Source organism: Salvia hispanica, chromosome 1 (assembly GCF_023119035.1).
Source record: "Salvia hispanica cultivar TCC Black 2014 chromosome 1, UniMelb_Shisp_WGS_1.0, whole genome shotgun sequence".
In the NCBI taxonomy this organism is placed as follows: Eukaryota; Viridiplantae; Streptophyta; class Magnoliopsida; order Lamiales; family Lamiaceae; genus Salvia; species Salvia hispanica.
The window spans coordinates 49,561,010-49,577,911 of NC_062965.1; the positions used below are offsets into that span (position 1 = coordinate 49,561,010).

Below are 16,902 nucleotides of genomic sequence, written 5' to 3' on the forward strand. Positions count from 1 at the left end.
TTGATAACTGAGATTGTTATATGAATAGTAATAGGGATGTTAAAATTATAGGGTTAGGCTATATTTTTTCAACCTAAATATAAAAATGGTATATAAATTAATTATTGGTATATTTATAATTGTGTATTTATAAATGAATATACATAATCCTCGTGATTCTTGGCATGTTAATAACTTAATGTCATGCATTTTTTCTTAAGTTCGGTGCTACACTAGTACTTTTATTTTATCTGGATTGCGGTAGGATAAAATGGTTTTAACTTTTAGTTATGTCAATAAATATATATTGTTAGATTTCAATGTATAGTAACTGTGTTCCTCAGATCGCATGTAGAGGTGATTGTAAATTTGCAATGAAAAATCTAGTAGACTCGGGCATAGTAAAAGGTTGAGAATAATATTATATTTCAATAATTACTACTATATTAAAAAAAAAAAAAAACATTATACTAGATCATACGATTGTTCACCTTTTAAAAATGTTCAAAATTATTCCATAGAAATAGCAGCAAAATAACATTTCCTTGTGTTGTGTAACACCAAGGCATCATTCAACTAATCATCTCATGCATTATTTTGAATTTATAGAATGATTACAGCTGAAAAAAATGAGCAGTATTGAAGAAATATATCTAATTTCTATTAGTCCTTTGAAATTTTTAGCTTCTCCAAATAAAACCACCAATGTTAATTACATCATTGACATAATCATGAAATTTGCTGAATATAATGACATACACATGAATGTAGTGTGTGAATATCTTTTCCTAACGACAAAAAAAGTGGAATACATAAGCAATTTTTTTGTCTCACAAGCATAATTTAGGTTGAAAAAGTATAACATTTCAACATAATAGGGACTTTAATTAATTTGAATATAGATAATGCTTTCATAGTTTCATCAGTTCTTGCTTTTGTAAAATTTATATATGTGACATTTCAACTTAATAATTTTTTAGAAATCTTAATGAAAACGAAAGAGTTAAATTATATGCAAAAACACTTTTATTCTCTACAAATTTATTAATATATTTTTTAGAATACATAAGTTTTAAAGTTATTTTTTTTCAAGAGATTATATTCAGAGGCGTATTTTAAAATCCTGTATTAATACTATATGTAGTTGCATAACAAGTAAATACATCTGTGGTATAGTGGAAAATGGGCTTTTGAGAGGCCCGTGTTCTAAATCTCTCGAACAACATTCCCTCGGTTCATTTTTACTTTAACTCACTTTTCTCTAAATAAGAATTATCTTTTAATCTATATCACATCTAATTCAAAGTAATTTATTTTCAATTCATATTTAAGTTTCATCGATTATTTTTGTTACCAAATATTTACTGTAATTAGTTTAACCACTAACTTGCTCTTTTTTAATTTAATTGTGTCACCTTTCATACTTATTTTAATTAATTATTTTTAATAGATATTTATATGACTAGTATAAAGTAATACTCCATATTTTTTGTTATAGTTTAAAAAACCTCAACATAAATTACTAAATTCAAATAAGTATCATTACTTATAAAACTAACCTCCTCGATATATTTATATCGATATAATATAGTATTTCTAAGTTACAAAACATGGATACTTGTATTTGAAATGTATAATTATGTGAAATCGTATAATAATTTTTTATTTGGAAATTTTTTGATAAAAAAAAAATAAAGACAAAGATTTTATTTTATAAAATAGAACAATTAAAAAAACATAACAAAGAAAACAAAAAAGATTAGCCAAATTTTGAAATTTTAAGTTGGCAATTATATTTTGCACCCTAGATAAAAAATCCTAGACACGCCACTGATTATATTTATAATATTATAATAATTTTATAAATATATACTTTTATCATTGTTTTATATTTTCTCTGTCTCATGCTATTCGTTCTTTTCTTTTTCCGCACATTCTAAACTATTTGCATTATTTCTATTTTAATCATGAATTGTCGTATTTAATTTAAAGAGTCATTTTACCATTTTGGTTTATCCACGATTTATAGAACCATTTACTTTATTCCACTTTTAGTAAGCAAATCACACAATCCACCAACTTTTTACACTCACAATCCAATATAAAACTAATACTTTAAATGGGTCTCACATTCACTCACTTTATCCTTTTACTTTTCTTCACAAAGTCAAACAATTTCATAAAACTCGTGTCGAGTCAAAAGGGCTTTTAAATGGTCCCGGAGGGAGTACTTTTTAAATTGTGAATCTTCATTGTTTGTTGGGAATAATTACAACCACCTATTGAAATGAATAGAGATAATTAGACAATTCTCAACTCAGACACTATACTAGTCAGGTATTGAATACCCTAAAAACGTGGAATATGTGGCGGTATAATAAAGAAGAGTAAATGTCATTTGTGGTCCTGAACATATAACGATTTTATGATTTCGGTCAAGAATATTATTTTTTAAATTATTGTATCTAAACAAATGAAAACGTCTGGATTTGGTCCATCTTGGACGTCATCGTCAAAAATTTGACGGTCAATCAATTAACTGAATTTCGACCGGATGAACAATTTTAACTAAATAATGTATTCTATTTTTTTGTCATATAATATTATCTTTATTCACCCACCATCCGCAATGGCAAAAGTGCTGGCCAGCCACACGTTTGCTTCTGCTGCTCGCGGATCTCCACCACCCACTTCACCAATCCCGTTGTTGGACGCCTTAGTGGATTGAGGGCCGTTTTTATATAATGAAATATTACCGGTTTTCCTTTACAATCTACCATATGATAATTATAATAAAATATTAATGACATATGTTCACGTAACTTATGAACAATTTGCCACATATCATACAAAGCTATATTTTTCTAATCCAAATGAAATGATTAATCTTAATTGCCTAGTTATATCAAGCTCCACTATCTTATATAGATATATTATATAGATATATAAGGCGTGTAATCAAATATTAACTAATTTATAGTAATAACTAATAACTAATATTAATTTTATATCTTAAAAATATCAACACAAAGATATAAATTTATCAATATTAAATGAGTATTCTTGAATTAATGACATAAATTCTTAACACATATAGGAGTAGTAAGAGAAATTTTATAAGAGACTGATACAGATACATTTGTGGACTCATCTCAGCCTACCACGGATGACGTAGCAGGGCCGCGCGAAGCAGAGGATCTGGAGGAAAGCAGCGAGGAGGAGAGGAATGAGCCGAGGCGTACTCTACGCCTAAGGCAGAAGCCGGCATGGTTCGGAGACTATGTTTCTAGTTAGAATTATTATTAGCTAGATCTTATTGCCTTATGTATTTTTGAATTATTTAAATTTTGAACTCTTGAGTCGAGCAAATTATAAGCTCCGTTTCGGGTTTTCTTGTTTGTTCTTTCCCGGAATGATCGAGTCGAACCAAACCTAGGGTCCTTAGTATAAATAGGAAATTTGTATATTGAAACCTTAAGAATCAATATCACAAAAATTTCCTACTTTCTTTCCTTTCACGTAACAAAACAGTCCGCCGCCGCCAACCCTAGTGGGATGGCCCATCCCGACGATCCCGTTCGTCGGCGTGATACGAGTACTTACGTATCATCTTGTGCTTTCACCGGATCTCTTCCTTCCGACACGATGTCGATCCATGGCTCGGGTGTGGGACGCACCGAACCTATCGGCGTGACGACGACGCCATCGCACCCGCTGTTTGAGTCATCGGATCCGGCGGTATCTGCCCTATCGACACAGGTGGTGCAACTCACGGCCTTGGTGTCGGAGATGCGATCGCGGATGGACAACCCTCGCGATTCGCTGATTTTTGGACGACCGCCGCCATCCATACCGTTATCAGTACCACCATCATCGCACGCTACGAGTACCTTTCCGATGTTCACGTTTACTCCGACGGCAACGGTGAGCATTCCGACACAAACCTAGCCCCTTCCGCTGTTTTCGTCTGGGATCCCTCAAAACCTAGGCATGTCGCAGCCGATCTCCATACCATCATTCAGGTTTCTTGATAATGGTGGTTCAATCCCCACGGCAACACGGTTCGCGCAACCACTTCCGCAGCCGTGGCAGTTTAGTCAGCCAGAGCAACAACCATCAGATCGTCTACCGCTATCGCGCCCGCAGACGGTGGGCGTTTCGTCATGCTGGGGGCCACCGAGGCCAAATACCACGTTTAGATCGTTTCAGGCTGAACAAAGGCGACCTATGATTAAAATGGAGCCTCCGAGGTTTGATGGCACAGAAGTTAACAATTGGATCCGTGGCATCCAATTCTATTTCGACCATGTGGGCACGCTAAAGGCCGAACGTCTCCATTATGTGATCATGCTCTTTGAACCGAGCATTGCTGATTGGATTTGGAACTATTGTTCGAGTCATGATTTCGTCACATGGACAGAGTTCCTAGACGACGTCCGCCGACGTTTCGATCCTCAATGCTATGTTAGCCACGTCGGTCTCCTTAAGAAACTCCAACAGACAGGTACGCTCTCCGACTATCAATTAGCTTTTGAAAAATTGCAAACTAAAGTTGTGGGTGTCCCCGATCACGTTTTACTTGATTTGTATGTCGCCGGGTTGAAACAACCGATCCAAGACGAGGTACTACTTCACCGCCCAGCATCCCTAGCAGCTGCGTTTGCGCTAGCCACCCAATTAGCGTATTGTAGGGCAGAAACTTCGCCACCGCAGCCAGCGTACAGCCGCCGTCAGTGGCAAACGCGTGACTCCAGGGTCTCTGGTCAGCCCTCACAACCGGTTTCCGCGAGCCAGGCATCGCCGGCTCCGGCTAACCGTGCATCCTTTTCCGCTCCCCGTCCCAGCGACTCAACATCTATTCCGATTGTTCGGCTTTCGGCAGCACAAAAGGCAGAACGCAGGCGCTTGAACCTGTGTTTTTATTGCCTGGAGAAGTGGGTTGCCGGCCACGTCTGCAATCAGCGCCTATTGGTGTATATGGGTTTATGCGAGGATGAGGACGATCCGATCGAGACGGTGGAGGAAAATGTTGCTGAGGAGGAAGTCATTACAGCAGACTTGTCTCACTTATTGGCAATGGAGGGGAGACGACAATCTAAATCCTTAACCTTATCTGGGACAATTGAGTCAGAACCAGTGGAGGTCTTAATTGATACTGGGAGTTCTCATGACTTCCTACACCCGCGCATCGCAGAAAAACTCCACCTTCCTCTGACTGCGATTCGACCCTTTCGAGTTTATGTGGGGAATGGGGCTTCTCTATTGTGTTCCCAGCTGTGCAAAGCGACATGCCTATCCCTACAGGGTACACCATTGTAAGTGGACCTACACGTCCTACCGGTTCATGGCCCGGATGTGATACTAGGCATGGAGTGGTTGGAATCGTTGGGCAGGGTGACCACCGATTTTGCAACCACATCGATCGAATTCGTCAAGGACGACAAGCTCATTGTTCTTTCGGGTGTGCTGCGAGCTCCCTCCATGCTGTCGCTCAATTCATTTGTTTCCTTGATGTCGCACTAGGCAGTTTTTGAGCTTTATGAAATGATCTAGACCCCCCATCACCGGACACAGAGATGTCGAGCCCAGTGGAAGAGCTCCCGCCAGACCTGCCATCGGCGATCAGCGCTATTTTGGCTCGACACCAGGCGGTTTTCCGCCTACCGAGCGGCCTGCCACCAGCCAGAAAATTTGACCACCGCATCCACTTGCTTCCTAATAGCAAACCGGTCAATGTGCGTCCATATAGGTACCCGTATTTCCAGAAGAATGAGATCGAGAAGCAGGTTCAGGATATGTTGGATCAAGGCGTGATTCAACACAGCCATAGTCCGTTCTCGTCACCGGTTTTATTAGTACGAAAAAAGGACGGTACATTTCGATTCTGCATCGACTACAGGGCTTTGAACAAAGCCACGGTACCTGACCATTTTCCGATCCCCACGGCAGACGAGCTCTTTGATGAGTTGGGTGCAGCTCGATTTTTCACCAAGTTGGACCTCCGTTCGGGATACCACCAAATCCGAATGCACGAGGCGGATGTGTTTAAAACAGCGTTTCGTACACATGATGGCCATTTCGAGTTTCTGGTGATGCCCTTTGGCCTGACGAACGCTCCATCTACCTTCCAAGCTGCGATGAATTCTGTTTTCAAGCCACTCCTACGACAGTCGGTGATTGTTTTTTTTTATGATATTCTGGTTTACAGTCCGAGTCTGGAATCGCATGGTGTTCATCTTGATCAGGTTCTATCGATTTTGGAGGAGAACCAATTTTTTGTAAAGCTATCTAAGTGCTCGTTTTGCGGTACAACTGTTGACTACCTTGGGCATTTGATTTCGGAGGGCCAGCTGATGGCCGACCCAGCAAAGATAGACGCGATGGTGGCATGGCCCACACCCGCGACCGTGCGGCAGCTCCGCGGATTTTTGGGTCTCACCGGCTACTATCGCCGTTTCATTGCCCATTATGCGGTATTGCAGCACCCTTGACGAACCTCTTGAAAAAAAGAGGCGTTTATATGGTCTCAGGCGACAACTGACAGTTTCGACGCATTAAAACGAGCGATGACAGCAGCTCCGGTTCTTCACCTACTGGACTTTTCGAAGACTTTTTATCTGGAAACGGACGCCTCTGATTTTGGAATAGGCGCGGTCCTCATGCAAGAAGGCCACCCACTCGCCTTCTTCAATAAGAAATTGGGTCCTCGTCGCCGAAGTGCGTCGACGTATCATAAGGAGTTGTACGCCATCGTCGAGGCCGTACAAAAATGGCGCCAATACCTACTTGGCCGGGAATTCGTTATAAGGAGTGATCAGAAGAACTTGCGGGAACTTCTGCAGCAAGTGATTCAAACGCCGGAACAGCATTTGTACGTTCGTAAACTAATGGGCTACAAGTTTACGATCGAATATAAGGCGGGGGCCGCAAATAAGGTCGCTAACGCCCTATCGTGCCGCGATGAAGAGGTCGATGGTGGGGTAGCGCTGTTGACGGCCTTGGCACATCCGATCCCAGATATTTTGCATTTGTTACGCGAGGAGACAGCGGCTTCGCCGGAGTTATGCGCCCTCCGAGCACAGTTTGAAGGGGGGAAGGCAGATGGTAAATATTCGGTGGCGAATGAGTTTATTTATTTGGGCCGCCGGATTGTGGTCAGCAATGACTCGTCTTTGCGGGCGGCGCTGTTGCACGAACATCATAGTACCCCATTAGCAGGTCATCCTGGGTTGGAGAGAACTCTACGTCGCCTGAACATGGCCTTCTATTGGCCGAATATGCGACAAGATGTGAAATCGTTTGTGGCTTCATGCATAGTTTGCCAAACTACGAAATATTCGACGCAGAAGCCCGCGGGGCTATTGCAGCCGCTTCCGATTCCATCCCAAGTTTGGGAGGATGTTTCGATGGATTTTATTGTGGGGCTGCCCACGTCTAGAGGATATACAACTATTATGGTCGCTGTGGACCGCTTATCAAAATATGCCCATTTTGCTCCATTACCGTAGCGCTTCGATGCTTTGAGAGTGGCACGCCTATTTATTGACACGGTGGTAAAACATCATGGCTTTCCGAGGACTATGGTGTGGGATTGAGACCCAATATTTCTGAGCGATGTGTAGAAGGACATGCTTCGTCTAAGTGGCACGACGTTGCATTGTTCAACTGCATACCACCCCCAATCCGACGGGCAGACGGAGGTGCGAAATAGAGGGTTGGAACAATATTTGCGCGCCTTTGCTGCTGATCGCCCAACGAAATGGACGGCATTTTTGCCATGGGCGGAATTAGCTCTCAACTGTTTTCACAATGAGAGTACTGGGACGTCCCCTTTTCGTGCTCTATATGGAAGGGAGCCGCCCCCTCTAGTGGCATCGCAACCGTCAGCTGGAAGGATTAGGCACGAACCCACAGTGGCAGCTTTGATTGAGGAGCGTGTGACGTTGTTGGTGGAGCTACGAAAAAACCTGGAACGTTCGCTGCAACGGATGCGCACTTCAGCGAATCAGCACCGTCGGGAGGTGCAATTTGAGGTCGGGGATAGAGTTCTACTCAAGTTGCAGAATTATAGACAACACTCTGTTGCGAAACCTTTGTCTGCTAAGCTGGCGCGAAGATTTTATGGTCCATTCACGGTCTTGGAGAAGGGGGTTTATCTGCAGTAGGGGTTGACTTGCCGGAGGAGTTTGTCGGCAATCGCTCTGTGGTCCGTCCTGTTAAGATTCTGGAGAAACGAATGGCGTTGAAGGGAGGGCTGCCAGTGGAGCATGCCTTGTGGTCTGGAGAGGACGATTCCCTCGCTTCTTGGGAACCACTGGAAATGATTGCGAGCCGTTTTCCGTCGCTCCTTGAGGACAAGGAGCCTCTTATCGGGGAGGGGGTCGATACAGATACATTTGTGGACTCATCTCAGCCTACCACGGATGACGTAGCAGAGCCGCGCGAAGCAGAGGAACTGGAGGAAAGCAGCGAGGAGGAGAGGAATGAGCCGAGGCGTACTCTACGCCTAAGGCAGAAGCCGGCATGGTTCGGAGACTATGTTTCTAGCTAGAATTATTATTAGCTAGATCTTATTGCCTTATGTATTTTTGAATTGTTTAAATTTTGAACTCTTGAGTCGAGCAAATTATAAGCTCCGTTTCGGGTTTTCTTGTTGGTTCTTTCCCGGAATGATCGAGTCGAACCAAACCTAGGGTCCTTAGTATAAATTGGAAATTTGTATATTGAAACCTTAAGAATCAATATCACAAAAATTTCCTACTTTCTTTCCTTTCACGTAACAAAACAGTCCGCCGCCGCCAACCCTAGTGGGATGGCCCATCCCGACGATCCCGTTCGTCGGCGTGATACGAGTACTTACGTATCAGAGGACAAAGTATATGGTGGGACACAACCGAAGTTGTGCGGTCGGACACAAGCTGAAGAAGGGGGACAATAACAGTATGAAAGAAATGACAAAAATGGGATACTATGAATAGAGAAGGCGAAGAGTATATATATTGTGTGTGTGTGTGTAAGAAAGAGAGAGAGTGCAAAATGGTTGATACTTGATGCTGATTTCCAATAATAAAGGATGATGACTTTGAAAATATATACACCATTAATTACTAATTAAAGATGACTTCTAATATTGTGCATTATGCTATTATGCTTATGAAAATAGATATTTAATTGGTGAGAATGCAAAATATCCATGACAATTCATAACAATTAGACTATCGAGTTTCAATTTCGTAAACTAGAAAAAGAGTTGGGCAAAATGATATATTATGAAAGATAATTTAAAGACATACAAATGGTATATTTCATAGTGCAATTTGAGGTCGGGGATAGAGTTCTACTCAAGTTGCAGAATTATAGACAACACTCTGTTGCAAAACCTTTGTCTGCTAAGCTGGCGCGAAGATTTTATGGTCCATTCACGGTCTTGGAGAAGGTGGGCCCGGTCGCATATCGCCTGCAACTTCCGCAGGGAGTGCGCATCAACGACGTGTTTCATGTAATTCTTCTACGACCCTTTGTGGAAGGGGGTTTATCTGCAGCAGGGGTTGACTTGCCGGAGGAGTTTGTCGGCAATCGCTCTGTGGTCCGTCCTGTTAATATTCTAGAGAAACGAATGGCGTTGAAGGGAGGGCTGCCAGTGGAGCATGCCTTGTGGTCTGGAGAGGACGATTCCCTCGCTTCTTGGGAACCACTGGAAATGATTGCGAGCCGTTTTCCGTCGCTCCTTGAGGACAAGGAGTCTCTTATCGGGGAGGGGGTCGATACAGATACATTTGTGGACTCATCTCAGCCTACCACGGATGACGTAGCAGAGCCGCGCGAAGCAGAGGAACTGGAGGAAAGCAGCGAGGAGGAGAGGAATGAGCCGAGGCGTACTCTACGCCTAAGGGAGAAGCCGGCATGGTTCGGAGACTATGTTTCTAGTTAGAATTATTATTAGCTAGATCATATTGCCTTATGTATTTTTGAATTATTTAAATTTTGAACTCTTGAGTCGAGCAAATTATAAGCTCCGTTTCGGGTTTTCTTGTTGGTTCTTTCCCGGAATGATCGAGTCGAACCAAACCTAGGGTCCTTAGTATAAATTGGAAATTTGTATATTGAAACCTTAAGAATCAATATCACAAAAATTTCCTACTTTCTTTCCTTTCACGTAACAAAACAGTCCGCCGCCGCCAACCCTAGTGGGATGGCCCATCCCGACGATCCCGTTCGTCGGCGTGATACGAGTACTTACGTATCAGAGGACAAAGTATATGGTGGGACACAACCGAAGTTGTGCGGTCGGACACAAGCTGAAGAAGGGGGACAATAACAGTATGAAAGAAATGACAAAAATGGGATACTATGAATAGAGAAGGCGAAGAGTATATATATTGTGTGTGTGTGTGTAAGAAAGAGAGAGAGTGCAAAATGGTTGATACTTGATGCTGATTTCCAATAATAAAGGATGATGACTCTGAAAATATATACACAATTAATTACTAATTAAAGATGAATTCTAATATTGTGCATTTTGCTATTATGCTTATGAAAATAGATATTTAATTGGTGAGAATGCAAAATATCCATGACAATTCATAATAATTAGACTATCGAGTTTCAATTTCGTATACTAGAAAAAGAGTTGGGCAAAATGATAATTATGAAAGATAATTTAAAGGCATACAAATGGAATATTTCATAATTAAATGTAGAGCTCTAAAATGAGTTGAGTGGGATTCTCATTTCTCAATATTAAACAAAACTTAAATTTCATAATCTTCTCAAACATTAATAAATTTTGATGCCAAAAAAATGAAATTGATTGTACTACTACTATTTTTATTACAGCAGTAGGATATAACATCCAATTATAAAGTGACAATAATAATTAAGAAAGTTGACTCAAAAATAAGTTTGGATTATGAGTTTCATGGTAAAATACTACTAGTACTAAATGAGAAGAAACGAGAAGAACATAAAGTGCATGCGAAGAGTCTTTATGGACTATAAGTTCTATAAAGTAAAGTCCTACAAGTTGACATGAAAAACTACTAGTGGACAGTAACATAAAGGGTAAGTGATTCAAAATGTATCAACCATTTATGAACACGCTGGACATTTTAAAATGTTTTAAATTTAATAGATTATCACGTAGTAGTACTTATTTCAATTATCCACCATTTAAACACTTTTACTTCTAGTATTTTAAAGAAATACTTTAATACTACTATTATTGTGATATCTATACATATATAAAAGGGGAGTTTTGGCCATCTTTTTAAATATTTGTAAAATTTGGGCAAGATTTTAAATATATATTAGTTATGAACCTTTTTAATATTTGTAGATAATTGTGGAAAAGTAACTGTCATTGGATTAAATATTTGAGCCCATTAATTATTTTTAATAGTAATATAACATATGTGAAATATATTCATCGAGTTGGCAGTTATATAGTTAGTGGTAGATGATTGGGCATGATACTCAAAATATATACTAGCATTTATAATTCATATACGCTTTAATAATCAATAAACGTGGAAATCATAATTAGGTTAATTATGCCTAATTCAAATGGAGGTGTTTTTATTTGATAAATATAAAATTGTAGACCATTATTATCATGGTATACTAAATAATAACTAAAAGGCTCCATGAACTCATTTAGGTTATGGGAGAAAAGGAATAGAGCAAAAATAATTAGGTAGAAACGGTCAATGTGGCTTAACTGATTAATTAGAAAGTAAATGAAATTGGCGTTTTATAAACGTGGCTGCCTTTTCTATTTCCACCAATGAATCCGACCATTATAAATTAATACTAATGGCTAATGGTTATACAAGACTCTTTAGGGACTATAAATATGAGACTAAATTCTGACTCTAAGAAATTAGTGGTACAGACAGCTATCTGTCGTGAATAGAGCAGCGAAATTGCTTGAGATTCAACTCCGTCACCACCATCTGCTCGACAATGATCTCCACGAGTGAGGGGTAGTTTTAATTGTTCACAACCTTGACATTTTATAGTAAGTACATTATAAATTTGGAGATTAATTATTTCATATGGATGACATTTTAGTAATGAGCGATGCATATATTGTTAAGGTATGGCTGCTCCCTTTATAGTATAAATCCAAAAATATCATATTTAATATATGTGCTTTTATTATTTTTATCCAAAAATAATAATTTTCATACGCAATTTTATTTACTATTTTTCATTTTTTTGTTGATGGTGTATCACTTTTGAACTTGCATATGCTTAATTATGCGTGTAATGTGATTACATATTTTGTATTGAATATCCAAAATATTTTAATCAATATTTATGTGTTGATTTTAATAAATATTTTGTCATGTCATTTTGGTTGAACTATAAATATATGACATATGGGATACTATAATCCAGGTGGAGGCACACCCGAACCAAGAAATGGTTTTGCTTGAAGTTCAGAAGCTATTTGTGAAGCTGGTATGAATGAATTTGCAAAACAGATCTTTGTCCACTTTTATAAGGTTTCACATAAAAAGTTTGTCATCCATTTACTTGCACGGCCAATCATCCGACAGTTCGCAAAGACTCCTCCAAATTGATGTGTTTCGACGAGATAAATCCACGAGATGGCCTTCGAGAAGTACTAGGCCAGCCGTCCGTTCGTCGCCATATTGTTATCAAGTTTCGTCTTTAGAGAAAAGGGGAAGATAAGAAATATATACCTTTGAACAAACGCGAAGAACTCTTTGCGCAGGGAAGAAAGAATAACGCGGCGCATTATTTTAGGGCATAATGAATATGTATATTTTCTTTTACAATTAACCCCATATGTTTTATGATTAAAGGCCATCGTATAATATCTTTTACTAACTAATTTTCTATGATAAATAAGCCACCGTACGTTAGTTTCAATTGCTTAGTTTATTTCATTTTAATTGATTACTTTAATTATTTATTTGTTTAAAGTTATTGGATTTATCGAATTGTTAACTCATTTTATGATTTATTAACTTAATGTATTTGATTCATTTAAGTTTTTATATTCCTCACAATTTTATTAAAATATCCCCCCCCCCCACCCCCAAAATAGAGTAAGTGATAACAAAGTAAAATCAAACTGGGACGAAGGGAGAATTTTATTGATGATGGCTTATTTGTTGGTCATGATGAGTATATTTTAAAGTTAAGGGTTTATGTTTAGGTTTTAAGGTTTGGGTTTTTAATGTATAGGGTTACTATATTTCAATGAAATGAAGCTCGACTAGGAAATGTCTCACCAGTGCAATCTTAAATTATAGCTTTTGATAAACAATATCTTCAATCTCATTAGGAGAAGTGGTAATTATACATTCTTTAGTTTTTTTGTTTTGTTTTGTGTGATGTAAATTTGCTTTATTTTTAGTCTCACGGTCAGAGTCATTTTTCCATTTCACAAAAATAATATACAGTATTATTTTCCACGTATTTATATTTTAACTTAATCATAACTTCCTTCGTTTGTTTTTACTAAGCGGGTCATATTAAAACTTAAACTAACAATTGTTACTATTTGCCATTTTTTGTAAGAAGTAGAGTACCACGTATTATATTTTAACTTAATCCTAACTTCCTTCGTTTGTTTTTACTAAGCGGGTCATATTAAAACTTAAACTAACAATTATTACTATTTGTTTTTTTAGAAGAAGTAGAGTACATACTCCAGTTTCAAATTATAAATTATAAATTATTATGTGCTCCAAAACACGAATATCTGAAGTCATTGACCCCAAAATATCCAAGATTTATTGTTTAAGATAATTGATCTAATCAAGCATATAAAAAAATAGGTGAAGAGCCACTCTTTGGTACTAATATTTTAGTACTACTACTTTTGCAATTACATTATTATTATTTGTGTATTAACATTGACTCGTATTGTATTTTTGTAGATATAATTGGTGTGATTATTGACCCTGACAAGTTCATTACACAATTTAATTCTTAATCGTGAAGGATTGAATATTTTAGTTTGTAATAAAAATAGTGATGGTACTTGTGATTTTTCTATTAATGTTGTTTACAGATAAGTTTTGCAAAATGTATAAAATATGAAATATTAAATTGTACTTGTGTTAACTTTTGTTAATGTTTGATTTTATTTATGTTTTGTCTGTGTAATTGACTATTTTTTTTTATATTATCACATTAATTGTTTATATTTTCATAATGTGTTTGTTTACTATATAAATGTAAATATGTTTCAATTAAATTTGTTCACAATTTAAAAAATTACCAAGAGAAATAAAATGAGTCGTGCAACGCACGGGCGTGACACTAGTTTCGTATAAAGACTATCTTGTCATCTATTTTAGGATATAAATTACATTAAACTTTAACTTTTATTAGTATATTTTTCGTATACAAAAAGCCATTTGATAAAAAAACAAATCTCATTTTCTTAATTCGCATTTTAATTGTTTATATTAATGCAATAATACTAGGCGTAGGTTATTGACAGTATGTTTATACAATTTGTAATAGATCATAACGCAAAATTTTCTACTAATTGCCTAGTCCAAATTTTGATTAGATAGACCATTTATACTGCCTCTGTCCCAATATATCACTTTCTCAAAATATAAATATTTTTAATTTTCTTATTCTCTATTCATTAATCCACCAAAAAAAAAAAAAAATACTATACTCCTTCTGTTTCACGTTACTTGAGGCGTTTGTTTTAAACACGAGATTTAAGAAAAGTAAACATTTCGAACTCCAACTATCTCATTAAAAATAAAACATTTTCCTTTTTATGTTGTCCTATTAAAAATAACTCTCTCTTCAATAATTCACAAAACAATAATATATAAAATCCCATATAAAAAATTAAATGTTTTATATACGAAAAGAGTATTTAATGTGATTGGAGTAACTTACAATAATTAATCTTTTGGGTTGCTTTACATCCCAAAATAATAGCATCCACAATAGTGGACGAGCGATCGGCGAGCCGCCCGTCCGTCGCGCTCGTCCACTATTGCGACCGGCGAGCGCCCGACGGATGACCCCTCATCCGTCGGATAAGCCGCTCGTCCGTCCGGTCGTCCGCTATTGTGGACTTCCGACGGACGAGCGCACGGACGTCTGCATTTTTTAATTTTTTTTCAAAACTCTATATATACGGCTCGTTTCGATTCATTTTCATTTGCACCACTTGTATTAACGAGTTTCTCTCTTTCTACTCTCTACATTTCTCGACATCCCGTAATGGCTAGTGGTAGTGGTAGTGGTAGTGATAGCGGGGAAGGTGTTGGTGGCAATGGGGAAGGTGCAGGTGGCTGGGATAGTGAAGCATCGCGGCAGATCCGCGAATGGGCCTATACGTCGGCTGAGATAAGTCGCCTGATGAGGGAGGCCTTGCAGCAGCAGCAGCCGCAACCGGCAGTACATCGCCCCATCCAACGTCGAGCTGTAGTACCCCGGGACCACGTCGGTGCACACCAAAGATTGTTTGAGGACTATTTCGCTGAGCAGCCCCGATTTGGGGACAACTTCTTCCGACGGCGGTTTAGGATGCACTGTGATCTATTCATGCATATCATGAACGCTTTATCGCGTTGATTCACGTACTTCCGGTGCAAGGAGGATGCGAGTGGGAGGCTCGGTCACTCGCCTATATAGAAGTGCACTGCCGTAATCAGGCAGCTCGCCTACGGAGGCCCAGCCGACATGTTCGATGAGTACCTCCACATCGGCGAGACGACAACCCTAATATGCGTCGAGTATTTTTGTCAAAGTGTCAGTGAAATATTCAGGGATACCTATCTTCGGAAGCTTACTCCCCAAGACTGCCATGATATGATGGTTATGCATGGGAGTCAGCACGGGTTTCCGGGAATGTTAGGCAACATAGATTGTATGCATTGGGAGTGGAAGAACTGTCCCACCGCCTGGAAGGGGCACTACACGACCGGCTTCAAAGTCAAGAATCCCACGATGATCCTCGAAGTCGTGGCCGACTACCGACTTTGGATTTGGCATGCATATTTTGGGGTAGTCGGGTCGAACAACGACATCAACGTGCTCCATTCGTCGCCCCTTTTCAACGAGCAGTGCCGGGGCGTTGGTCCTGCCATCAGTTTTGTCGTCAACGACAACCAACATCATATGGGCTACTATTTGGTGGATGGGATATGCCCTAGGTGGTCTGTCTTTGTGAAGATGATCAGATGTCCGCTCGAAAAAAAGATTTTTTTTGCGGTTCGTCAGGAGGCAGCGAGCAAGGATGTGGAGCGGGCATTTGGTGTGCTCCAGGCTTGATGGGCAGCAGTGAGGGGTCCAACCCGTTTGTCTGATCTCGCCTGCATTGCTGATATCATGTACGCGTGTATTATAATGCACAACATGATCGTCGAACAAGAAGGTCTAGAACTGACTAATTGGACCAATGAAGATGTCGTCGGGCCAAGTCACGGCGTGGCCACTGCCAGTGTATGAATGGGGATACCTCATGATTACGTCGGACGGCTCCAAGCCCATGCCGACATGCGCCAACAAGAAGCCCATATTTGACTCCAACAGGATCTAATTGAAGAGTTGTGGACGCGGAGGGGTGCACGTTGATTTAAAAGAAATTGTATTTTTTTAAATTGTACTTTTTTAATGTTTTTTATTTAATGAAATTACGATTGCATTTTACTTGTATTCGTGTCGAAATTTTAATTCCATATTTAATTATGCATATAACATGTGAATTTGTGTTGTCGGATGTCGTAGTGCTTGTCCTAGTGCTAGTCCACTATTGTGCAGTGGGAAGTCCTAGTGATGTGGCACTGGAGTGAGAAGTCCTAGTGACATGGCAGAAGGTGTTTTTGGAAAGTTCTAGTGCTAGTCCGTCGGGAAGTCCATCCTATTGTGGATGCTCTAATACAGCTATATGTTTTTCCTATTACTATATAT

General features: G+C 39.0%; 1 protein-coding gene across 1 annotated transcript; it reads left to right on the plus strand.

Annotated features, from left to right (window-relative positions):
- The first annotated feature begins 15,210 nt into the window (after positions 1-15,210).
- On the plus strand, positions 15,211-16,263 carry LOC125199526. The gene is made up of 2 exons (XM_048097524.1): positions 15,211-15,509; positions 15,645-16,263. The coding sequence occupies exons 1-2, from the start codon at positions 15,211-15,213 to the stop codon at positions 16,261-16,263; spliced, it is 918 nt and encodes a 305-aa protein (XP_047953481.1).
- The last annotated feature ends 639 nt before the right edge of the window (positions 16,264-16,902 follow it).

Coding starts and splice junctions, on each gene's coding strand:
- LOC125199526 (XM_048097524.1), top strand. CDS start 15,211: ATGGCTAGTGGTAGTGGTAGTGGTAGTGATAGCGGGGAAGGTGTTGGT. Junction 15,510..15,644: donor GACAACTTCTTCCGACGGCG/GTTTAGGATGCA, acceptor TGCCGTAATCAG/GCAGCTCGCCTACGGAGGCC.